Genomic DNA, 24,935 nt, shown 5'->3' with positions numbered 1-24,935 from the left:
TGGATATATACGTAGCAGACAGTCAGCGATCCGCCTCACCGAATGAGAAAACTGACTTGCACCATGAAGGTGTTTTGCGCGATACAATTGAGATCTACACATTGACGTCAACGTCACGTGAAAGAACACGCGGCCCAAGCTCGTGTGGATCGCCGATAACGAACTCCAAGGATGACTCCAACAGCTCCAATAATACCTTCACTTACTCTTGCTTGTTGCATCTTCCTGCGTGTTACACTCATTTGGGGTTTCGTACATACCCAGATAACAGCTCCTTTATCTTTCAATACACTCAACACCCACTTACTCCCCCATTCAGCGAAATCATTGGGGCCGGACCTTGATGTTGATAGCCTGACAGGTGTCTTCACTCACCCCGCGTCCGATTCACTATTTGATTGTTCGACAATCCTAGTCTAGCCATGGCGAGCTGGAACGCCTTTCGCATCATTGGAGACTTGTCCCATCTATTTTCAAGATGTGTCCTAGTTTGGGCTATCCACAAGAATAAGAGTGCCGAGGGTTTGTACACCTGGAGATTAATTGGAGGTACCTTTGTATCCTAGAAAGATGGTTAACATAGGCCGTTGATTTTAGGTATATCCCTCCTCACACAGCTACTATATGCCACTGTCTTCGTCTTTCGCTACGTCGATTTGTTTTGGCCCTTCACTTATAAGGGTGGTCCATGGCATGTCATTTGGAATGTGTCTTTCAAGCTCATCTATCTGATCTCGGCTGCATATATAATCTTCCTGATGATGAAGGTATATCCACGCACACGAGAGAGGGAGCGAGCTTGGAAGCTCGGTCTGTGGTCTGTGATCGGAGCCGTTATCCTGACTCCCTTTTCAATCTTGCTTCTCGACAAGGAGATTTATCTCCCATTGATCCTCGAAGTAAGATAGAATAAAAATACCCATGTCCTGCAGCGCCTTACTAATCCGAACATTTAGTATCCCTGGGCCTTCTCCGTTATTCTCGAGTCTGTGTGTGTTTTGCCGCAGCTGCTTCTACTTCGCCAGACCACCGTCCCGACAGTGATTGATTCCTATTACCTGCTTGCTTTGGGCTCCTACCGGGCATTCTATATTCTCAACTGGATTATCCGTATCTCCAGCAAAGCACCTTTCTACGATTGGATCGCGGTCGTGTTTGGAATTGTACAGACCGCGTTTTATGTCGACTTCGCTTGGGTATACTATTCTCGCCAGCGAGTCAAGCTTCGTAATGGTGGTGTCGTTGATTCCGAAGACTACGGAAACAGTTGGCTGGTGAACCGGGTTGTGAATTTCCGCGCATCCCGACACTCCACGGACGAAGAACAGCGCCTTCGAGACGAGGAGGAAGAGCTGGATGGACAAACAAATAACAACCGATGGGGTGCTCGCGGTATTTCCATTGCAGCTGATGATACCCTGGAAAACAATGGTCACTACAAGGGACAGCACCGTGATGGTAGCTTAGACGAATTCTCAGGAGACGAGCATCGCTAGGCCACTCCCTGTCGTTAAGCGAAGATTTGCTACTGATTAATTATGTCATAGCGTGCGAAATCTCTACTACAGACTGACTGTTGGATGTTGAGTAGAGTCGTCATAGGCCCGGGTTGACTGCACGGGTCCTTCCGCCTTTGCCATTTTAGTCTGGATATCTCCCGGGATTTGGTATCCACATCTTGGATTTCGGGTCCTTGTTTATGATAGAAATAGGAAATGAGAACATGTATGAAGTACCTAGTATTAGCCCCCAATCTATGGGGACCATTTTGTTCAGGCTACACCGTTTCACGATACTACCCTGGGGTCATTTGGATGTCCCTAGCAACGCACTAGAAGGCCTGATCCTGGTCCTGTTGTTATAACGTGTCTACCTAGTCAACGGGTATGGGATAGGACCCATGTAGATCATACTGTGGGAAGTCTCGGGATAGTTTTCCTATCGGAAAAGCAGGTACTCTTGCGTGGTGCTTTACTTGATATCCACTGTCATATCGAATATGGTGAACGGAAAAGCAAGTGGTCTGATATATGGCAGATAGTTTAAAGCTTCCACTTCTAATAGGCCTCATGGCTTGCACAAACTACTTTTGATGCTTTCCCATGGCATGAAATACGGCCTCCATGTGGGGGAGTGAAAATAGGTTCCAAGTCTATATCAATGCAGGGATAGGATCTTTGCCTTCCAACCATTAGATAGGGAAGAGAGCACTTGTACTCCGTACTCCGTACGGAATATGTGGAATTGAATATAATCCCACTGTAGGACCAGCGTACTCCGTGGATTACTTGGGCACTACCCCGAGCTCCGAGCTCATTAAGTCTCTCCTGGCTCGGATTGGAAGATCGGACCTCGGGACTACCTAACCTCAAGCCACCACGTACTTATCTCGTAGGAGCTTGGGCCTGGAAAGTACCTAGATACGTTGTTGAGTATCAGGAATTACCGGTTAGTATTGTCCTGCACAAGTACTCCGTACCCCGTATTGTCAAGGTACATACGCACTCGGCCTGTCGGTAATCGTCTTGATTATCGTAAGGCTAAAGGGAGAAATTGAGAGCTGAAGATTGGAATAGAGCTTCGAGCAGTACGGAGTACATTTACACACTAGTTTCGGGCCGGCAAGAGGAGCTATGGGACCTGGGAAGTACCGAGGTAGCCCGTGTGGGTAGGCTTATCACCTACGACATGGAAACTTAGATGTATTCCGTACTTCTTATGTAGGCCATCAAGTATCTACAACATTTTATGATCAGACTAGGTCCAGAGAAATGCCCAATGGCAGCCAAAAAGAGGCGAGGGGTAAGCGCTAAAGCAGAACGGGGACGCCAAGGAGTAAACACCCGTGCCTAGGATTGGGGGCGAGATGTACATACTCGGTACGGAGTAGATTGCGTTATTCTTATGTTATTGTGCCCGGGCATTATTCTATCATATCACTTGAACCGAGAAGTCAGAAGAATAGTCTGCAAGTTGTGGTGCATCATTCAAGCCCAGGGTGGACGATAGGAGACCTATCAGATCCCCCTCATATTCCAACAACCATCGGGTGTCTCCATTTTTTAATTCCAAATTGCGATGTGCAGATAAGTCAAGAAATGGGTGTCTGAACCAAGGTCCAGACAGATCTAGCTTTCTATCGGGCGCTTAGCAGCAGGATGTGGCTTTGGCGAACAAACGAATACCGCCATGTGGAGATTGGGGATTTGAGGCATCAAAAACATGATTTGCTGGGGGATGGACCCCTAAAGAAGCAAATAATCCAGATTTGAAGACCGATCGATCAGGGATGACGTGGAAAAAAGCACAGTACGAGACAAAGAAAGTTCTAGGGTCATTCTGTACCTTCGAAATGAACGAGGATTCGCCGGGTGTCTGCATCGGCGCTTAACCACCGGCCACGAATTCTCCGTGGACAGAAGCCACCAAGCGGCTCGAGGGGTTTCTCAGCCTCAAGAAAATGTCGGGTTCAACTTTGACCAGTCGAAAGCCGCCCGTCGTGAGCAACGCCTCTGCATACGGCGTGGAGAAAAGGATCATGATCCCTCCATTTTCTATCCCACAACCGGTGTCTTGGGATCGAGTAGCGTCATGTTCCCTCCCCATTTCATTCCATGGGGTCTGCCACAATGAAACAAGGTTATATTAGGTAGCCTCCAGGGCTGTCAACAAGGCTGACAGCGTTGTGCACAAAGTCCATCTGAAAATAACCGTTCTAATAAGGGTCGTATTCGGGAGTTGGGTGGTTGAATACATACGTTTGGGAGCTTCAGTGTATTGGAAGATCCTCGTATTTCTTGCTTTCCCAAGTTCAGCATGAGTATTATGGTATTCTAGTTTTCTAGCATTACGGGGTTACCGGGGGGGGGGCTCATAAGCTGTGGACCTCTCCATTGCTCTAAGCGCTACGCTTTGTCTCCTTTGCGTCCAGATCCACAACCCTAACTACCCTAACCCACCCACCCCGGTCTATTTTCTTTGGTTTTTATTTCATATTGATTTTCCAAGGAATCATCTTGGCCCGTTGCAGTGGGTCTGAAGTCATAGACTTACTTCAATTCCTATACACAATGCAGAGTCTGAGCCCCTTCCGGGAATGGGGGCGAAATCTGGATATCAACATTGGACTATTGGGTCCGCAGCGCTTAAATATAGGCCCTCATCGAATTTCGATGAATTTTCGCATGTTCTAATGCGGCACAGCGCTCGTCGGCGGTACTGAGCTCTGTTTTGGTGCTTTCTGAGCCTATAGTTCATACCGCGACTGACTGTTCACATCCTGCCTCGCGAGGCATCCCGGTGCTGGCTGTGATATCTCTCAAAGCGGAGTATAGGCAGACTGCATCTATGCTTAAAAGATTTCCCCCTCTTTTGTTTGATGGATCTTATAAAATCGACGATTATCGACAGTTGGGAATGTGAATCTTTTCTTCACCAGAATCAAGAATTGATATACACAACCCTTAACGCTTCAGTAAACCATCCTCTACCCGCCTGCAGTCCCACATCATCCCCTGCTTTGGGTTTCATAACTCGTTTCATATTCTGCTGCTTCGGCGTCTATCCTCCACTCAGATAACGCAGTGGACTGTGAATCGAACTAGACGTGTTTTATCTCCCGCCAAGTGCAACCAGTCAACATGTCTCATCGCTCTGGTCTCCCTTGCTCAGAGGAAATGGCGGAGTACTATGAGAACATCCCAACTCAGTGGCCCGGAATTGAAGCTGTATGTACCTGCAGTCCTGAAACAGGCCATCGCTATACTTCCGCAACATGACGCTGACCCGGATACGATCTAGTCACCGTTTGGGGGCATCAACCCCTACTGCACAGAGCCTCTAGTGCCACCCAGCGTTTTGACTCCAATCAGTCTTCCAGACAGCTCCTTCGGTCCCAGTCCAGCACTAAGTCATCACGCACATGACTACCGCAGCCAAGAATACCAATACGCCATCAACGACTCCCTCCACCCCCCACAGGGTCTCGGCATCTCTGCACCCTTCCCGAGTAACTTCCCCAGAACTTCAGCCCCGAATGCCGCCTACCTCTACGCACCGGTAGCAAATGACATCCCACATGGCATGGTGCAAACGCCTAGTCAGTCGCCGCAGGGTCCATCACCATCCAAGCGCGCCAAACGCCCATCCTCAAACACACCCTCGCGCGAGCCAATAAGCAACACGCCAGTTAGCATCGCGCCTAATCCAGAAGGAGTTCTCCGAATGGAGTATGACCGCCAAAACTCCCAGCCATCCCCGCATATTCTTCCTAAGATCCGGGCTCCCGGCCGCGGACGCCGCGACCCACAAGCAGAAGATGAAGATGCATTCGTAGAGGAGCTGCGATTGGAACACACAGCTTGGAAGCGCGTACGCGAGGAATTCCAGAAAAAGTTTAACAAAGATGCATCCGAGGCACGTTTGCAGATGCGTCTTCTCCGCCGCCAGCGAGATCGCATGGCGCGCTGGGATGATTCAGATGTGAGTATGTACCCCGTAACCCCATAGTATGACCAGGCTGTGTGAGTTGAAGGATGAATAGTCCATGCTAATACGCAAGTTCGAATCTAGGTAGAACTTCTGAACCACGCCCTTGAGATCTGGGAGAGAGATAAGTTCCGTTTCCTCTCGAACAAGGTGAGATGATATCCGTATGAGCATCATATAGAGCACCATTCTAATTTGTTTCCCTGCCTTACAGTTAAAGGAACTCGGTGCTACGAGGTTGTATTCGCCTGATCAATGTCGGACTCAACTTCGATTTTTGGAGGCGAAACAACAGCATCGGGATCGTGCAAGTGCATCATCGCCATCTGCTATGTCTGATCCTGCTCCTACTACACCTTCTGTGTCTCGGAAACGACCCCGGGCTCAGTCTTTAGAATTGGAGTTCAACATCGAGGAAGAGTTCTTTTAGATGCAGGAAGTGTTTTTTCTTTTCATTTTTATCTTCTCTTATTTCTTTTATCTTCTTCGTTTCTTTTTTTCTCTTTTTTCTCCTTACCCTATTTTCCCTTTCCACTTCTCATCCTTCTCACGATTCTCCTTTTTCCCCTTCCCCCATAAAGAGTATTTATTTTTCTCCTTTCATCCCCTTTTGGATCAGTCAGCTCGACTCCGACTTTGGTTCTCTTCGCCCTTACGAATGTCATGATCAGCTAGCCTTGGGTCTGATAGGGCTATACTTGCATAGCCGGAAGGTCTCGCGCATTACACCATTTTCTACATATTTTATTCTTATTATTATCTCAAATTTAAGTATTCTATTTTTATTTGGCTTGTCTCTCAGTACATTTGAAAAAATATTCTTCCTTATATCCAATCTTGGAATGTTAGTGGTGTTGTCTCGGGCACGCCGGGTGTATAATTGCTAGAATAATGCAGTAGTGGCCGTGAGGCTGTGAGGAGTTTCATATTGATATACGAGAAGCTATTTGAACACATGTTAACCTGAACTGACAATTATCCAGTGTGCCTTTTTAAACTGCATAATCTAACAGGGGCCAAATTACAAGCACCTGAACATGATACCTACAATGGAAGTGTAATTGAATGAGCGATGTACATGTAGTAGAGCCACTTCAACATCACGGAGCTGCAGCTTGAGTACATGTAGGTACGTGTAGTATAGGCACATTAGATATCTTGGCCGTGCTCATGCTTCTTAAGACCATCTCAGCAAATCCACTTGGATTCTAGACTGCACCTACAATATATGGTTTGATGTATGCCATATGCTTGATTATAATAAATTCTGCCCATTGTATTTTAACGGCTTATTCATCTGCCATTGTCTCCAGGGCTATTCTGCATCAGAGTCAAAGTCCTCCTCAATAATCGGGAATGTTAAAAGTGCAGCTATGCCACCAAGGCCCTCCAAGCGCCTTCCACTTTCATGATCCGAGCTGAGAACTCGCACCTCGCCACCTTCAACGTCCCGAACGCGGTCCACAAGCGAGACCCAACGTTTACGCTCAGCAATGACTTGTGACCGAAACAGGCGATTTGAAATGATCAGCACACCGCCGCCCCGACCGACAGCACCTTGTTCAACTGCGGACTCAACCTCGCGAGGACCGTAGGTTGCTTTGTTGGTTTCTTTCCGCAGTTGTTCCAGGAATTCATCCATCAATTTGGTTTCACGGGCATACTTAGTATCTGCCAGGAGAGTCTTCACTGCGGGTGATTGCAGGACCTCTGATAGTGAATTCGTGTATCCGGATGCAGAATGCACAACCGCGATGCTGGGAAGAAGTCGCTTGAGACCAGGAGTCGTTGTGGAGGCTTCGGACTGAATGTATTTGTGGAAACCTGAGGCTACGAACCCAGGTGATGCGAGCAGAACGGGCCGCACAGCTTCGTTGTTGGCGCCTGAAGTAAGACTGGTGTTGAACTCCATTTGTCGAAGAAGCGTCTCAAGAGTAACCTTGTAGAACTTGTTCATTCCCTGGAATCATTTGGCATGAGCTTTCAGATGCAGTAAGGAACACAGAACAAAAAACTCACTTTATCATGATCACCGCCTCCCTGCCGTTTCCGCGGTACAGACATCTCAACTTTTTGCTTCAATATCGTCTGGAACTGACCAATAAAGCAGATATGAGCGATTCCTTCCTGCATAACCACTGCAACAGCCTCTGCCCGACGTTTGCCACCCTCATCCACAGCATCTTTGAGGGACTCGATTGCAATGCTGTCCCACCCGACACCTTCGCCATCTGCCCCAACCTCTTTCTCTAACGTAAAATTGCGGTTCAACTCTAGATCGAGGGTATGGAATTGTCCGATTTTTGTGTGTTGTGTTTCGTTGATAATCTGTCCTGAGACATGGAGCTGAGAGCTCTGCGGGTCAAAATCGAGATTCTTCACGCGAATTACGAGATTCAGATGAACTCGCGCTGAGCTTGTAGATCCGGTATCTTGGACTGTAGTGACTCGACGGATTGCGCTAGCTCGGAGAAGATCACCTGGTCGGATCAGGTTGTATGCGTGCCACTGAACTCATCGAAGCATATTAGATAACTGCGGGGTGCTCATGCTGGGAGAGAGGGCTCAGGTACCATATCTTCCGGCTCGTCTGGGCACAATGTCACTGTTCCAGATCCATTATGCTCGATCTTGTTCTTGATACAACGCATTGCGGCGGTGATATTACACAGTTACAAGCTGTGCTTTTGTGAGGGTGAAATGCGACCAAGACGAGTTAGATGTTGTTATTGCGATATCGTCGTATGTTGACTCGAAAATGCGCAGATTGGTAATATGACGAGATGTTTTGAAGTAGACCGGAGGCCCTGGAGACTTGGAACAATCTTATACAGGCAGTACCTGAGTGAATTAACCAATATTAGGGCGTTGGCGATGTTGAACCCAAACTCAACCCCACCACCTAATACTGCCTTTCATTACCGCCCGAATCCAAGGCGGTGATGGCTTTTGCCCTAGTAATGCGCATGTCCATAAGGAGTTTTAGTTTTTGGATATATTTAATGAATAACTATGTATGTAATCTGCCGGCGGAGCATTGATCGACAGCAACTGCCCCAGAACCATGACATCAAGCATAACATCGGCCTATATTGCCATATTCCATCACGGCTTATCAATCAAACCCTAATCAGATTAGATTGGGGCACATTGACGTCAAGCTTTCTGCAGCGCAACCTTCCATGATTGTCTTATGATTGGCAAGCTCGACCCGGTTTCAGCTGGCCTATAAGAGCACTCGTCGAAGACATAATGAGAAATTTAAAACGATCTTGTTTGACAGACCCTAATGCCTGTCAAGTTACTCAATGCGCCCCACGTTGATCAGCCATTTTGCCCAATCTAGCTCCCTAGGCCGTATACCCCACTTTAGATGGCGTCAAAGCTGGGCAGTCTGAACGGAAATTACGGGACCGAGTGGTCCGTGGACGTTGAACCCATTGTCATATAAGGTTGGTGCCCACCCATTTCCCTCATCCTTCCAACCACCGAAATATCGACAACCATGGCCCCAATTTCGCTACAATCTACTTATAAGCTGGTCTCGGGCTACGAGATCCCAGTAGTTGGATTCGGAGTGAGTATATTATGACTACCAAGGTTGTTGAACTTGTGAATCGTATAGCTGATGGTTGCATTCGGAATTAGGTGTACCAAACGTATGTTCATCATTACGTGAGACCACTAGGAACGGGTAGACTAAATTAATTCGTTCACAAATAGTCCCTCGGATGTCACTGAGAAAGTCACCCGCAAGGCTATTGAGCTCGGATACCGCCATGTAAGCGACTACAGAATCCCACGCAGCGAGTATACGCATATTGATCGTCTCGCCACAGGTCGACAGTGCCAAAGTCTACGGCAACGAACTAGAGAGCGCCAACGCCATTCGCGGTTGTGGTCTTGACCGGTCGAAGATCTTCTATACTAGCAAGGTGCCCTCAAAATGCATGGGATACGAGAAGGCCAAGAAGGCAATCGAGGAAAGCATTGCTGCGGCCAACCTTGGATACATTGACCTGTGAGACTTCTCGCTATCCAAGTTTTCAAACGAACTCACTAACTGGTCCTGTTGCTATCAGCATGTTGATTCACGCACCCTTTGGCGGCAAGGAAGACCGCCTCGGCACATGGCGCGCACTCGTGGAAGCCCAGAAGGCTGGTTACATCCGGTCGCTGGGTGTGTCTAACTTTGCTATCCAGCATCTCGAGGAGCTGGAAGAGTACATCAAGAGTGGAGCGGGTGGACAAATTACTGTCGGCCAGTACGAGATCCACCCGTGGTGCCCCCGTGACGACATTGCGGAGTGGTTGCAGAAGCGCAACATCGTTGTCGAGGCATACTCTCCTCTTGTGCAGGCAACTCGCATGAAGGAGCCAGTTCTGCAGAATCTCGCTAAGAAGCACGGTAAGACCGAGGCTCAGATCTTGGTCCGCTGGAGCTTGCAGAAGGTATGTTTCCATTACTCTCCTGGTGCAACTACAGATGACTAACCTCGCTTTGATTAGGGATACGTGCCCCTGCCTAAGTCAGTGACCGAGTCTCGCATTCTTGAGAACTCGCAGGTCTTCGATTTCACACTGTCGGATGAGGATATGGCTACCCTGAAGCTCAACACCTACGAGCCCGTGTGCTGGGATCCCGTCCGGGAGTGCAAGATCTGAATGATGTCAATAAATTAGCAAAATTCTAGCGTAGGAGATGGAATGAGATGGAATGAGAGAGAGATCAATTCTAAGTATTGCAAAAATTGGCAATCTATAGACGAATAAACAAAGAAGACAACAGTTCTGCCCAATGTAGAACTTTGTTGACTTCCGCGGTCGGCACAACGTATCACCGCCAACCAAACTAAACATCGCCAACTCCCACTAATTCTGGACTCACCTCGCCACAGCTCTCCATCCCCATGATCGTACAAGCAGCAGGCAGTCGCTGCGACGGTTGCCCCCACAATGCCGGATGAGCCGCGGCGCATTATCTTGGAGAAATCCAAGACCGTCAAACGCCGGTACCAGCGAAGCAACCAACGATTCCAGTTTACCGCCTCTCAGATCGAGCGGCTAGATCGCGAGCAGGAGCGCGAGAAAAAAGCAAAGCAACTACGGGAAAAGGAAAAGAAACGCATTGCCAACAAGAAACGAAAAGCCGAGCAGGAGGCGCGCGTCCGTGAGGAGCGGAAGCGTCGTGGAATTCCAGATCCCAATGCAGCGCGCGTCCCGTCAAGTCAGCCGCTCCTATCAATGTTCCTGGAAGCTGGGAAGCGACAGTCGCCCGTTACGCCAGACCCAGAACCTACAACTACGGAGACGGAATCACATAAGGAGGAAAACACGGATTTTGGGAGTGATGGTGGAGATACGGAGCCTGACTCGGATGCCTTTGATGACTTGGATCAAGAATTGGAGAATGACCTATCTGAGCTTCAGGATGCGGGCGTCCTGGTAGAGTCGGCAGGTCCTGATATTGGAGTCGAGACGAGGCCTTCATTCGAAGACGATGATGAGTTCTCAGACTGGTCGGCGTTCGACGACGAAGATATCATGAAAAAGGCTGAGGCGGCTGCTGTGACACGAACGACTGACGAAACAACGAAGAACCCCTCTCTACCCAAGGAATTATCTACCCCGCAGCCCTCTCCCTCTCATCGACCGACTGTGCCCACATTAGCATCCTCTTTTGGAGAGTCTTTCCAATATGACCCTGCCGACTTTCTGGAAGCTGAAGCGGCAATTGTCACTCAAACAAGCCAGACCGGAGCAAAAGACCAGTCCTTACAGAAGGCACCATCCACTAAACCGCCCCTGCCTCATCGATCGTCGATGTCTTCTTTTGGAGATTCCTTTCGAGACGAGACTGCTGATTGGATTGAGGAGGCTTTTGCACATGGAAACGGGGATCCTTTTAGCGATTTGAATAAGATACCCTCTTGAACTCACTCGGCCATCGTAAGCTGCTTCTGCCGATATAATTTCGTTGCAGGATTGAGTGTAAATATTCATGCGTAGCGGATATTTTACTTGAATTGCAGATATCTATCTATGTACGTACATATCATATGTACATGTAGGAAGGTACCTTCATATACACGGCTGGCCTCTGAACTAGCAGCCCTGTCAAGATCTTATAGAGAGCTGAGAAAAAAGAAGATTGCGGCGTGCGCATTTTCGAATACCCAGACTCTATCTTGGAGTGATCGAGCTTGATAGGCATTCCTCTCAATTTGCATCGATGAAAAAGAAATTAGAGTTTATGCGCCAAGAGGATCTAAGATCTAAGATCTCGGTGTGATACATACGGAGTGCATACCGCAATGACGGAGGAGCTCGAGCCGCAAGTAGGTAACACATACATCCTCTGCGTGCCAATCACTTAGGAAATGAAGATGTGCATGATACTCCTTTATATCGGGTATTAAAATAGATCAAGCGCATTCAATTTGAGAACTCCTGACTCGTATTGCCCATTAGGTAAAATTCTATATGCATACCTAGGTATATAACACCGCGCTATGAAACAAAATGCAAATGCAAATGCAAAGCCAATCTAACTTTTATTCGTGACGCATCAAAGCTTCATCTGGAACCGCGGGTGAGTGCGAATCCTGGCTCCATACTTCCAGAAGACGAACGGCACAGCACACATCCCCAGGGAGATGAATGCCAGAAGAGAATTACCCCATCCCAGACCCAGAGCGTCATACATCGAGGGTCCAGCCAGTGGCAGAAGGGCACCGACCAGCGATCGCAGTGCCGTGTTAGCGGCAGTGACGGATGCCGCATAGCGCAGATACGAGTCGACCAGATAGGTACTGGCGGACATGAAGATAGCCATCAGGCCGATGGCGAAGACGCTGGTTCCTAGGATGGGCACAATCCAGTGGACATTCGCCTGAGCCGACCAGCCATACCAGAACAAGCCCACGGGCAAGAACCAGCAGCCGACCAGCATGGGCAACAGTCGAGATTCGGGTGTAAAGCAGCCTCGTTTCACATGATCCTGAGCGATGCGGTTGGCAGCAGCACCGGTGACGACCAGACCCAGAAAACTGCCGATACCGAAGCCCAGGAACGAGAGGCCAGCAACACCGCCGGAGAAGCCGTATTTGGTTGTGAAAATGGAGGTGATTGTGGTGAACATCAAGTAGAGATAGCCGTAAGTGATGGCGGCGTACATCGCCATGAGGGAGACAATCGGGGAGCAGAAGAGCAGCTTCACTGGGCGGATCAATGCTGTCGCAAACACCTGCGTGCCAACTATGCCTTTATCATGGATGGACCGGAGATTGGGGTTACCGGTGGCTTTGCGCAGACGAGCGGCTTTGCGCTCGAGCACCACAGGAGCGTAGGATTCACGATACCAGATGATGGTCAAGATCATCATGACCCCGGTCTATAGAAGCTGTTAGCGGGCGATTTTCTTGGCGAGAATAATAGCAATACTTACTGCAATAGCGATCACCCAGAACACCCATCGCCAGCCCTCCGCTTCGGCCAAAAAGCCGCCCGCGACGGGGCCGATGACTGGACCGAGAATGGGACCCATTGCCCAAATGGCCATGATACCCGCGCGCTTCTCCTTGGGGACCATGTCGGCGACAGTGCCGGAGCCGATGGTCAGAGGGCAGACGCCTGCCATACCAGCCAGCAAGCGGAACACAATCAGCTGCGGCATAGTCTGGGCGACAGCGCATGCGATGGTGAAGACGAGGAAGAGTAGATTGCAGACGTGGTACAGTGGAACACGGCCGTAGATCTCGGAGAGTGGTGCGATCAGGAAGGGACCGAAGCAGTACCCCAGAATGTAGACGGAGACGACGAAAGAACCGATCATACTACTTGTGGAGTGGAACTCCTTCATGACCGAGCTGATTCCTGGGGTAAACATCGATGAGGCTAAGGGACTTCATCGGCTGGTTAGCATCATCGATCAGAATCCTCCGCGATATCACAACTCACGTAATGAATGTGTTAAAGGCCATTAGGACCAGTTGGCGTCCCTTCTTCCATGTGGGCCAGTTGAATGGGTTCTCCGTATCATCGGGTCCGTCGAAATCCACAATATTAGAATCCTGCTTGGCCTCGATTTCGGCCTCGACCTCGACCTCGGTCGTCTGTTTTTCTAGATCCATGCTAGATTGAGTCATGGTTTGTATAAACGGTTCATCCTGAGGGGCATGGCTGGAGCTATATAAGCAACCGGGTAACGGCAAAAAAAATCTTCGATAAAATTAGAATAATTTATACAAACCCCCCGATTCTCCACTGTGAAGTCTCGGCCTCCGTTCTCAGCCAGTCGAGATCCTGCATTACGGGCTCTGGGCTGTAACCGAAATTTGGCCCCGCTGCATAACTCGGGAACCCGTTTATACACTCTGCAACATAGGGGCACGACAACACGCATATTGTTTTGATTGATAATATTGGTCATTCCACATTCACCTCGGAGCAAATCTCTACCGATGTACATATGCACCAGTGAGTGCCTGGTCTTGGCCCACGATTTTCTCGGGGTGTCGCAGCTTGATGGTGCCCAAAGTCCTACACCCAGATCACTGACTACCTACCTGTAGGTGGTTTACTCCGTAGACGGGGATTGAATTGGACCCGATGTGGATCAAGGATTTCACTGTCACAGCCTGAGGCTGTATGGAATTCGCCTCCGACTCAATTTATTCAAGGTACCGGACCCCACTCTGGATCTTGGAAACCCCTAGGCACTTGGCAGTGAAAAATTAAGCATCTCAACCCGGACCGATATCCGATATACATAATTCATAGGGTATGCTATCGAAAAACGTCCAACTGTCGAGGGTTTCTAGGTAGCTATGTCAGATATAGACAAGCACTGCACGAGTCTGAAACCGGAGTTATCATACCCAGTTGCCCGTTCCGCTGTACATAGCCGGGAATGGGTGTAAAGCTTAGTTCTACCCCACCAGGTGGCTATCTCGTCTATCTCGTCTATCAGGTTAAGACCTTCGGCGTCATAACTAAAATGTAAGATCCTGATCATATTACTCCGTACAAGGAGCAATATTGCTGATAAGCATTAAGTGATATAACAGTATGGAGTAGGTAGCTACTATACCTAACCCCTTAATAGGGTGATTATAATATCGAAAATACTCTGAAGCTTGGCAATGGATGCACAATCAACCCGGATGATGTCTACTCCGTATGACTCATCTATTTGGCCAGCCCTATGATTGTGAATTACCTAGGTAATTGCATCTGTTAAAGGACGGTCGGACAGTCACTCCAAAGACTCTGAGTTTTGCGAAGAAATTCTATACCACACCTCCAGACCTTCCAAGACTCTACTCAATGGTCGAGTGACAGGCGGCCAGCACTAAACCAGATGGGAAAAGCCATATCGCGTGGCTTGCGATCCGATGTTCCAGGTATGTATTTCATGCTTCCTATTTCCTGTTTCCTGTTTGCTCGTACTTCATATTTCATGAGATCGTCATTGAGATCAGATTCGCAAATTTGGCGCCAAATGCTCCAGAAAGAACCCATGGCCCACTCGAGTACGGTTATCCAGAAACATTTGCGATATATGCGCTCGACTGTAATAGAAATGCTATTGTGGATATCAAGACGAATAAGACATAAACCAATCCTGCATCGAGCTTGTACATTGATCACTCAAAGAAACCACCATCACTTTCATCTCCATCCTCCGCATTGACTGGGGGTGCCTCGTGTTTCGTGGAGACCCGTTCTTTGCGTGCTGACTTCTCCTTGCTGCTACTCTTGTCGTTTTGGGACGCGTGCTTGTCCTTCTGTGTAGTAGCCTTGGTCTCTTTGTGGTGCTCCTTCTTCTTGCTCTTCTCCTTATTGGTATTTGTAGCCTCAGCTGCGCTAGACGAGGCAGCTTGGATCTTCTCGCCGTTGGCGTTGATGTTCAGCTTTCCTTCGCGGAGAAGGTCCAGTGTGTTTTCTTCCATGCATTTCGCAACAATGGCCCACATCGGGGGCTTGGCTGCTGTGGGTTTGGTTTCCTGCTTTTGCGATTCTGATTCTGATCCCGGCGCATCGGCTTTTCCGTTCGACTTGGGGTAGATTGAAATGTACTTCTCGGTGAGAGGATAGTAGATTGTGTAGTTGAGGTTCACGCGGCAGGTATGGATTTTTGCCGTAAGACGATCCTTTTCTTTCGGATCGAGGTCTTTCTCCTTCTCGCGACGAGTGAGTCGGTTGAGTTCTTTGGTTGCAGTCTTGCGATCTATTGGATGAATCATATCAATTAGTAACGAAACCAGGACGATTTGGGCCAATCAGCCACATACCAAGGAATCGGACAAAGTGGTATCTCGTGATCAACTGGGAACGTTCTCTGCGTGCTGTTTCGTCCGCAAGATCCTGCTCATATCCAGCGAGAGCACGTTCCTGCAAGATGCGAGCATCGGCAGAAAGATCCATTTTGTTGAGCAGTCGCTTCACATCGCGAATGCGTTTTTTGAGGTTGTTGATAGATGCGTATTCCTTCTCGGGTTTGGGTGCAAATTTGTCCTTGTATTTGCGGGTAATCTTGGGCTTCGATACCTCGCCTCCGCTGCCATACTCCTCGTACTGAATTTGGTCGCCTGCTTTGTCCTTCCGATGCACTTTTTTGCGCGCCGGGGCAACATCTTCGGACCCATCCCGGGTCTTCCTCTTTGAGGGGGCCGCCCGATCGCGGTGAGTTCTAGTATCTGTAGACATGTTGTTGATACGAAATGGGGGAAAAAAGAGGCCGAAGCTACAGCAAAAACGATAAGAAAAAAAGATACCGGCGGATAGTCGGCCCGTCCCCAGATTGGCACCCACCAATGAACGCTGCTGCTGATCACCATCACCACGCCCTCTCTTGTCGCATTGAATTGATTTACTCTAATTGTTTAATTCAATTTGTTAGTCTTTTTGTTTGAATCAATTCATGTGACTAAGGCGCTCACTGCATCGCTTTTGACACCAGGGCCAGCATGGAATCCGCCATTCGCTGGTCCCCGACATCGTCGGCCACTGAACAACGTTTCCTGTCAGTCGACGTCACAGGGAAATCATTTCGTCTTTGTAGAGTCACCGGCTTCGATGGCAAGAACATACGGCATGAATTGCTCTCAACCTTGACCAATGTCCCTGGGTTTCGCGCATTTGACTGGTCTACCTACAATGAGAACCTGATTGCCGTTGGCCAGTCATCTGGAGAGGCCACCATCCTCCGTCTCGATGGCGATACTAAGGAGTCTCTTTCGTTTCCAGTCCGCAATCAGCGTTACTGCAATGCAGTCGCATTTAGCGTCCATGGTCTTGTGGCATCGGGACTCGATCGCGTCCGAAACGACTTTTGCTTGAACATCTGGGATGTCAACCAACGACTTAGCCCTGCTGGTGGAAGCAAAGGTTTTACTGAACCTTTGAGGAAACTCGCCAGCTCTGAGCCTATTACCAGTATTAAATTCTTCCGTGACCAGCCTGACACAATTGTAACTGGCGTGAAAGGCCAATTTGTTCGTATATATGATTTAAGAGGTTTGTTCCTTCCCCAAGTATTCATCTTTGTATTGTGCGACATAGCTGATCGTGTTCCAAGAGGGACCCGGCAATCCGTCATTGCAGTTTCCCACTCGATGTGTTCATAATCTAGCGATTGATTGGCTTGATGAGAACTACATTGCATCTTGCATTCCATCAAATGAAAGCACTATCTGTGTGTGGGATCGTCGTGTTGGATCTCGACTGACATCACCATCAATGGGCTCCTCTGCCAGTGCCGCGGACTCGGGTCAAGCGACAGCTGCTTTGGAACTAAAGAATGTTTTCCACCCGGAATCTTCCATCTGGAGTTTACGTTTCTCAAAAACCAACCGAGGTAGCTTAGCTGCACTCTCCAGTAATGGTCATTTCAAGACCTACGATATCGCCAAAGATTACCTGCTAGAGGAGTATCGCTCTTCAATAGACGATACTCTTGGCCAAGGCTCTTACAAAAACTATCCAGAATCGGTATATACCAAGCACGTGCGGGACGTATGTGTGCCCTTTGATCATCCAACGCGTGGTTGCAAAGAAAAAGACCGAGTTGTTTCATTCGATTTCATCAATCTTAGTTTGTCTCCTCAACCAAGCGCTATCGCACTTGACGGGAACGGACAACCTCAGATAATCACTGCGCGCGCACCGTCCGCGCCAGTTGATCTATCTTCACAAAGCGTATTGGCCTATGGTCTTTCATCAGATGATTCAGATGTCCGCTCAATTCACCCGCTATCCGAGCACATTTCGCCTATTTCGGACTTAATTGGGAACATCAAGTCACGGGTATGCTCGACTTCGCAAGAGCATGTGCAAAACTCAAATGGCCAATTATTTGTGTCGAAGACTCTGGAGTCCGAGCCTGTTCCGAGCCATGAGAACCGGGAACGTGCTATGGCTCTGGGAACGATGGGCGTGCCCCTTACTGCGAAAGAAGCACTTACTCTATGCGCAGTCAGTCAATCTCGGTGCAAAGAGGGTTATCTGTTTGACGAGGCACGAAACCGGGAGGTCGCATCCGATGATCCAGCCTTGCAAGACTTTTGGAGCTGGGTAGAACGTGAGTAGCTTGGGCTATCGAAAGTCGCAAACAATTTGTCTAATCTCGTTTTCAGGTGCTCGCACTGAGTCTTCTAAGACGTCTATGGTTGTCAATGGCTTGGATCTGAGCTATCTAGGCGTGAGCAATGTCTGGAACAATGACTTAGGTTTGTTTTCTTCATTTTGTTATCGAACGAAACTAACTTGAGGAACAGGAGTTGGGTTCGAGCAGCGTCGTGTGGGTGCTAAGACCGAGAACGCCAAAATAGTGGCGGTTGCAGTATCAACCTTGGCAGAGCAGTTAAATATTCCGATAACAAAGGGCTGTGAAACTGATTTCCCCGGCCATCGCCGACTCTGCCTTCGTCTCTGCGGTGCAGCCCAATCCTATCGTGAGCTGGAGGATTCAGTGAACCTCTTATCTGGCCAAAATCAGCATACCAAAGCCGCTGCACTAGCTGTCTTCCAAGACGAGCCTAAATTGGCTTACCTTGCGCTTCGAAGCAATCAACCAACCCAAGCTCATAAGTTGCTAGCGATGGCAATTGCCGGTGCTTCCAAGGGGGACAATGGTGTGGATTGGGAAGAGACTTGCGCAGAAATAGCCAAGGAGCTCACTGATCCATACGCTCGGGCAATTCTGGCGCTTGTGAGCAAAGGTGACTGGAACTCGGTGATCAGGGAAACCACATTACCTCTGAAGTATCGTGTGGAGGTTGCGCTGCGCTGGCTTCCAGATGACGAGCTAACTGAGTATTTGAAGGATGCTACAGGCGCGGTAATGCGCCAAGGTGACATTGAAGGGGTTGTGCTCACCGGTTTGGGTCATCTAGCCATGGGGCTGTTCCAATCATATATTGGGAAGTTCAATGATGTCCAAACCCCCGTGCTAGCCATGAGCCACACCGTACCGCGGCTTGTTAACAATCAAAAACATATTGTCCAGTTTGAGGCTTGGCGTGAGACCTACCGGCGCCAGATGAACTCATGGAAGCTTCAGCTTGAGCGAGCCCGATTTGACGTTGGATCTCGTCGCTTCGCTGTGACTGCGGACGGTCGCAAACTCATGCCACCACCCCCACAGCAAGTCAGTCTTACCTGCAATTACTGCACAAACCCCCTCACTCAGCACGACGCTTCCTCCCAAGTCTCTTCCACTAAGAGTTCCGAAACTGTTCATCAGACCACTGGTAACCCACTAGCCTCCACAGCCATGTCTGGAACCGTGTGTCCGCGCTGTGGACGGCATATGCCACGCTGTGGTGTCTGCACCTTGTGGCTGGGGTCTCCGGACCCGATGTCCCGCGCCAGTATTGCTGCTGATACAGAGGCGGATTCTCGCAAGCCTACGGAGGCTGAGGTGATGCGGCGGTTCGTGGTATTTTGTATCCATTGCAATCATGGCTTCCACGCAAACCATGCGAGTGACTGGTTCAAGCGGCATCGGGTCTGTCCTGTAGCAGAGTGCAACTGCATTTGCGATCGGTGATGATCTTATTGATCTACATTGCTCTTTCTGGGCCACGGACTCGGGAGATCTGTGGTCTGTTTTTCTGCGACATATATATACCCCACGAGTCAATTCACATGAAAGTTACGATTAAACCGAGCTTATTTCTCTTCATTCTTTTGTAGAACTATGCTACTATCCACCGGTATCTCAATGTAGGAAACTGACGATGTTTAGCAGAGAATCTTTCTCGTGTATATAGATTTTGATTATTCTTTCAAGAAATTAGGCAACACAGACGATGGTTGCTCTAAGACAATATGAGTCATACCCGTATACTAGCTAGTGAGTGAGTGCCGACTCATATTCTTCTGACTTTGTCAAGCACCTGGCTTATAGTTGGAGTTGCCCCACCAGAAGATTATTTCCTCGCCAACTCTCCCCGCATCAAGTTTCTCGTCCAACGTCCAATAATGACTCCCCCAAAAGACAACAAAGACAACAAAGACAGGCGAGGTCGCGGCCATGGTCAAGGCCAAAGCCGCGATGTTCAAGTTTCAAAAGCATTGAGCTTGCTCCTGCGGCATGCCGCGGAGAAGGAAGGGCTGAAAATGAACGCGCAAGGCTACGCGAGCGTGACAGATGTGGTATGCAGCTTTATATCTCCCCGGACTATTGGCCTGCAATCAACTAATCTTGCCCAGCTGAACTGGAGGAAACTCAAATCACTCAAGGTCACCTTCCCCGAGATTCTACACGCCGTCGACTCTTCCGATAAAAAGCGCTTCGCCCTCCTCCACATTCCATCCGCCCAACCCACCGAATCTACAACCCAAGCGACAACAACACCGGTGACAGCACCCGATGCAGAGCAAGCATCTAGCGCCGTTGTGGGAGAAGACCAACCCACGACATCAGTCCTGGAGTCTGCACCCGCAACCAGCGAGGCCCAACAAACAGCCACTGATCAAGCGCTGGCCGTGAAAGACACCGACCCCTCCAACTTCTTAATTCGCGCGACACAAGGCCACAGCATCAAGACTGTAGACGCTGCTTCCTTCCTCGAGCCACTTTCCTTGTCCGACGAGTCGAAACTACCCGATACCGTCGTTCACGGCACATTCCACTCGACCTGGCCTGTAATTCTACAGTCCGGGGGACTACGTTGCATGGGCCGAAATCACATCCACTTTGCTACTGGTCCATCGCTGGAGTCTGTGCTGTCTGTTCACAATGATGATGCCGCGCAGGGCAAGTCTAAGCCTGATGAATCCAAAGTTATTTCAGGTATGCGGCGCGACGCACAGGTTTTGATCTATGTCGATGTCCGCAAAGCGCTGGCGGCGGGTGTCCCGTTCTGGCGCAGTGAGAATGGCGTTGTTCTCAGTGAGGGCGTACCGGTCGCGACAAGTCAGGAGCAGAAGGGCGAGCCGCAGAAGTTTGTCTCGCTGGACTTTTTTGATGTCGTAGTAGAGCGCAAGGCTGGACTGGGTAAGATCTGGGAGCACGGCGAGACTATTCAGGAACTTCCGGCAGATCTCTTGAAGAAAGGGAATCCTAAGGGTCGCCGATGATCGATAGTTTTGGATGATAGAACGAGACACTTGCCAGGAGTCAATTAGAGTTCCTAGATAGAACTAATGATCTGAATTAACAAGTATCCATTCAACTTCTCTGGTATTTAATTGCACAAACATGAATTACCCCAAATGGACTTCCCACATCCGACTGCGGGGAGGGCGGGGAGGTCGTCGGAAGGGCGACTCCCCCGATCCGAAACCCCGACTGTTGCTCTCCTTTCTCAACATCCGACGCATCACTCACGTGGGACCTATGAGAAGGTCTCCGAAGCCTTGCAATATGGCATGATGAGCGAGAAGCTGAAGATTCCTGAATGGCCTTAGCTGAACGCTGAGGAGGATCTCCTTCCATCGGCTGCGGAATGCGGGGGCCCAATGAGCGTCATGCCTTTGGTCACATCTGGGGCTTACTCCGAAAGATCAAGCCACCGTTTTCCGTCTGGGCCGTGCATCGCTGCTTAGGTGGGTAAGATTGGTTCGCGGACTTAAAAGGTCCCGTCGGATCATGTCGCGTGGTATATAATGACCCCGGGTCTGGACTGGGAGTCGCATACTTCTGACTTGCTAAACTGTTCTTGTTTCTTGAGACGAACTACACATCGCAGTATAATCATCACAGCCTAACACAGACATCAACCCGCAACAATGGCAGAGCACCGCTTCGACCCCACATTCACAGACAATGTCATCAACGCGATGGGACCCAAGACCAGCCCGCGCTTGCGGAAGCTCATGGCCGGCCTGATCAGACACATGCATGACTTCGCACGTGAAGAAGAGCTCACCGTCGACGAGTGGATGGCCGGTGTGAAGATGCTCAATTGGGCCGGACAGATGAGCGACGACAAGCGGAATGAGGGACAGTTGGTGTGCGACGTACTGGGACTCGAATCGTAAGGCCGAAACCTTGTTCGCGGAACACAATGCACCCAGCTAACATATCATCTTTACAGCCTCGTTGACGAAATCACCTTCACTCTCGCTAAAGAAGCCAATGATGCGCCTACAGCCACCGCAATCTTGGGTCCGTTCTTCCGCGCTGATACTCCGTACCGCGAGAACGGCGAGGACATTGTCAAGACCAAGCCTGCAGATGCTGAGATGGCCTTCATGCACGGTCGCGTTTTGGACTTCCAGACCAAGAAGCCCCTTGTCGGCGCCACGGTCGAGGTGTGGCAGGCTTCCACGAACGGCTTGTACGAGCAGCAAGATCCCGAACAGGTTGAGTTCAACTTGCGTGGCAAGTTCAAGACGGATGAGGATGGCAGGTACTCGTTCTACTGCCTGCGCCCAACGCCGTACCCCGTTCCCAACGATGGTCCAGCTGGCAAGCTACTTGAACTGATGGATCGCCATCCCTTCCGCCCTGCTCATATTCACGTCATTGTAAGTTCGGCCTGGTACATTGTGGAACTGACATATTTTGGGGAAACTAATAACTCGCCCAGGCTACATACGATAATTACCGTCCTTTGACGACACAGATCTTCGACCGCAATGATCCGTATCTTGAGAATGACTCGGTGTTTGCTGTGAAGGACTCGCTCGTTGTGGACTTTGTGCCTCGCACGAATGATCCTCAAGCTGCTCTTGAGCTCAACTATGATATCAAACTGGCTCCGTTCGAGCCTACTAATGCAGCATAAGCGTGTGATGATATCCAAGTAGCGTTTTTATGATTATTTCGAGTTTTTCCATAGCAGCGTTTATTGCACATATTGAAAATAATCAATTCAAATAAAAATATCCCACACTTGTGCTTCTCCCTATGAGAAGCCCCACCGTTGAAATACAACTTCGCACCCTGTAACGGGAGAAGTAGCCGTTGGGGATCATTAGAGCAAGTTGTCGATTTACTAGAGATTTGTCCCCCAGCTGATTTTCTATGGCAATCGAATCATCGCAAGTTGCATACAGAAATCTGACTTATTTGCAATTCCGTTATAATTAAGGATCATATTTCAAGCCTTCGCAACCTTCGCAAACTTAGCAATCAACCCACCCACCTCATCAGCAGCCTCAATACAATGCCAATGCCCAACCCCCTTCAACACCTCCAGAGACTTCTGCTGACTCGAGACATGCTCATAGATATACTGACACCCCTCCATAGACGCAGACTTATCCTCCTCACCCGCAATAAGCAAGAAAGGCGCCTTAACAGCCGCATAGTCAGGCGGCTGAGCGGACGCAATCGCGCGACACAGCGCCGCATATCCCTTCGCGTCTTGACCGAGGATCAGCTCCCGGATAAAAGCCTTCTGGAGCGGGGTGCTGCGCGAGCCCACAGCCCCAGAGGGAATGGTGTTTGCCATGGGTTCCATTCCGGCTGTAGATGGGTCAGCATATGGTGATGAGATATTCGAGATAGAAACCCCTTACCCTCCAGAACAGTCGCGGATCTCTTGTTCATAACCGTCACTAACATATCAGACGGGTGCGTCGGTCCGATCGCCACAATACCCTGCATGCGATCGGGGTATCGGGCTCCCAGCTCTGTCACTACGAGTCCGCCCATTGAATGGCCGACTGCGACGGCCTTGGGGATTTGCAGCGCGTCCAGCACGCCGATGACATCCTCTGCGATGCCGGGGATTGAGACTGCGTCGTTGGTGTATGGGGAGCGGGCGGCGCCGTAGGTATCGATTGTGATGCAGCGGTGGGATTCTGTGAGGTGCGGGATTACGGGGTAGTAGTAGTTTTGCGATGAGCCGAGGCCGTGGATGAAGATGAAGGTTAGGCCGGTTGGTGTTGGAGGGCCGGTGGGGTGGGAGTCGGCATAGTTGAGACGGTGGCTGTTGGCTTGGACGAAGGGCATTTTGTGTTTTGTGTTTTGTGTTTTGCAGAGAATTGGCTCAGTCAACGGGGTATAATGGAAGAGAGTGGGAAACAAGACGGAAAAGAGAGGGGCGTATAGCTCTGCTCAGGGTAACGTCATTTCCATATACATTGGAATCAAAGCAGGGCTATTCTGTTTCTGGTCAATCCGTCGGAACCAGCCAGTTACCTGCTTTCCTATACGCCGTCTCTATCTCCACTGGCAGAGTCGACCCGAAATGGCATCCGAACTGCGCGGATCTCTCCCGACCGTCGGTCCGATTCAGATGTCTCTTGGCCCCGACAAATAACTTTGTTATGTTTGTGGCGAGTGGAATAGAGAAGTATTGTTGATGAGAAGATGAGAAGATGAGAAGATAAGAACATGAGAACAGAGCTTGCATAAGCTTATCTTTAAGGTTGATCGGCTCTATACATTATGTACATGTATACCTAGATCTACTAGATGTGAGCGAGAATCTTCTCAATTTGTGAGAAATATCGGCTTCTAGAATATCAACTGAGTTGCATGTATTTCGATGTATTCCTTTGCGAGTTTGTTCGATCGTCTTTGCTACAAACGTTGGATTGCACTTACAACGTCTTGATTATAGACTCCTTGTATTCCGAGATAGGAATCTAGATCATTACTCCCTTATACCTCGTAGCAGATGCTAGTTTTATTTGCACTGGTCTTTCTTACTAACGCCCATCTTTTAATCTTATCATTCACATTTGTGCTATACTTCTTCATTGCCAGTGGTATCTAGATCTATTTGAAAGCACAGCCTCGACTCTCACAGCATCCTCTTTACTTATACAGGATCATAACTGCTCTTCATCGAATTGCCTCTCGTACTGCCTTATTGATTGCTTTCCATCGTGCCAACTTCACTAACTCGTCTAATCCTTTTTATCGCCGATCTTCAAACATTCATCGACGATCCTATTTCATATCTCAAACTTACTTCATACCTCCAACCCGCCCAACAACTTCTTCAGCAACTCAGATATCTTTGATCGTTGCGACGGTTTGC

The 24,935-nt window shown here is 49.2% G+C and overlaps 11 protein-coding genes across 11 annotated transcripts; 7 read left to right on the top strand and 4 right to left on the bottom strand.

Annotated features, from left to right (window-relative positions):
• Positions 1–758: 758 nt before the first annotated feature.
• Positions 759–1,496, top strand: N7457_009173 (ER lumen protein-retaining receptor; the record flags this gene model as incomplete). Its single annotated transcript, XM_057180216.1, has 2 exons — positions 759–899; positions 957–1,496. The coding sequence occupies 2 exons, from the start codon at positions 759–761 to the stop codon at positions 1,494–1,496; spliced, it is 681 nt and encodes a 226-aa protein (XP_057028602.1).
• Positions 1,497–4,640: 3,144 nt separating this feature from the next.
• Positions 4,641–5,917, top strand: N7457_009172 (uncharacterized protein; the record flags this gene model as incomplete). Its single annotated transcript, XM_057180215.1, has 4 exons — positions 4,641–4,727; positions 4,801–5,481; positions 5,572–5,637; positions 5,702–5,917. 4 exons carry the CDS (start codon positions 4,641–4,643, stop codon positions 5,915–5,917), a joined length of 1,050 nt encoding a protein of 349 aa, XP_057028601.1.
• Positions 5,918–6,802: 885 nt separating this feature from the next.
• On the bottom strand, positions 6,803–8,138 carry N7457_009171 (putative translation factor pelota; the record flags this gene model as incomplete). Its single annotated transcript, XM_057180214.1, has 3 exons — positions 6,803–7,447; positions 7,507–7,995; positions 8,061–8,138. 3 exons carry the CDS (start codon positions 8,136–8,138, stop codon positions 6,803–6,805), a joined length of 1,212 nt encoding a protein of 403 aa, XP_057028600.1.
• An 854-nt stretch (positions 8,139–8,992) lies between these two features.
• N7457_009170 (aldo/keto reductase family protein) lies at positions 8,993–10,152 on the top strand (the record flags this gene model as incomplete). The annotated part of the gene is made up of 6 exons (XM_057180213.1): positions 8,993–9,064; positions 9,136–9,146; positions 9,211–9,268; positions 9,327–9,508; positions 9,570–9,939; positions 9,997–10,152. 6 exons carry the CDS (start codon positions 8,993–8,995, stop codon positions 10,150–10,152), a joined length of 849 nt encoding a protein of 282 aa, XP_057028599.1.
• Positions 10,153–10,443: 291 nt separating this feature from the next.
• Positions 10,444–11,421, top strand: N7457_009169 (uncharacterized protein; the record flags this gene model as incomplete). The annotated part of the gene is made up of 1 exon (XM_057180212.1): positions 10,444–11,421. The coding sequence occupies one exon, from the start codon at positions 10,444–10,446 to the stop codon at positions 11,419–11,421; it is 978 nt and encodes a 325-aa protein (XP_057028598.1).
• Positions 11,422–12,055: 634 nt separating this feature from the next.
• Positions 12,056–13,797, bottom strand: N7457_009168 (MFS transporter; the record flags this gene model as incomplete). Its single annotated transcript, XM_057180211.1, has 4 exons — positions 12,056–12,880; positions 12,935–13,391; positions 13,447–13,620; positions 13,739–13,797. 4 exons carry the CDS (start codon positions 13,795–13,797, stop codon positions 12,056–12,058), a joined length of 1,515 nt encoding a protein of 504 aa, XP_057028597.1.
• Positions 13,798–15,134: 1,337 nt separating this feature from the next.
• On the bottom strand, positions 15,135–16,197 carry N7457_009167 (Efg1 domain-containing protein; the record flags this gene model as incomplete). Its single annotated transcript, XM_057180210.1, has 2 exons — positions 15,135–15,718; positions 15,783–16,197. The coding sequence occupies 2 exons, from the start codon at positions 16,195–16,197 to the stop codon at positions 15,135–15,137; spliced, it is 999 nt and encodes a 332-aa protein (XP_057028596.1).
• Positions 16,198–16,457: 260 nt separating this feature from the next.
• N7457_009166 (uncharacterized protein) lies at positions 16,458–19,540 on the top strand (the record flags this gene model as incomplete). The annotated part of the gene is made up of 4 exons (XM_057180209.1): positions 16,458–17,007; positions 17,069–18,070; positions 18,126–18,218; positions 18,267–19,540. The coding sequence occupies 4 exons, from the start codon at positions 16,458–16,460 to the stop codon at positions 19,538–19,540; spliced, it is 2,919 nt and encodes a 972-aa protein (XP_057028595.1).
• A 434-nt stretch (positions 19,541–19,974) lies between these two features.
• Positions 19,975–21,075, top strand: N7457_009165 (tRNA 2'-phosphotransferase; the record flags this gene model as incomplete). The annotated part of the gene is made up of 1 exon (XM_057180208.1): positions 19,975–21,075. The coding sequence occupies one exon, from the start codon at positions 19,975–19,977 to the stop codon at positions 21,073–21,075; it is 1,101 nt and encodes a 366-aa protein (XP_057028594.1).
• A 651-nt stretch (positions 21,076–21,726) lies between these two features.
• Positions 21,727–22,727, top strand: N7457_009164 (intradiol ring-cleavage dioxygenase; the record flags this gene model as incomplete). The annotated part of the gene is made up of 3 exons (XM_057180207.1): positions 21,727–21,974; positions 22,035–22,467; positions 22,530–22,727. 3 exons carry the CDS (start codon positions 21,727–21,729, stop codon positions 22,725–22,727), a joined length of 879 nt encoding a protein of 292 aa, XP_057028593.1.
• Positions 22,728–23,042: 315 nt separating this feature from the next.
• Positions 23,043–23,899, bottom strand: N7457_009163 (alpha/beta fold hydrolase; the record flags this gene model as incomplete). The annotated part of the gene is made up of 2 exons (XM_057180206.1): positions 23,043–23,410; positions 23,464–23,899. The coding sequence occupies 2 exons, from the start codon at positions 23,897–23,899 to the stop codon at positions 23,043–23,045; spliced, it is 804 nt and encodes a 267-aa protein (XP_057028592.1).
• Positions 23,900–24,935: the final 1,036 nt, after the last annotated feature.

This window comes from Penicillium paradoxum, assembly GCF_028828445.1.
Source record: "Penicillium paradoxum strain IBT 22861 chromosome Unknown utg000007l_segment0_segment0, whole genome shotgun sequence".
Taxonomy (NCBI): domain Eukaryota; kingdom Fungi; phylum Ascomycota; class Eurotiomycetes; order Eurotiales; family Aspergillaceae; genus Penicillium; species Penicillium paradoxum.
Note: the sequence above shows the minus strand (reverse complement) of the source record. Positions and strands in the feature narration are given on the sequence as shown.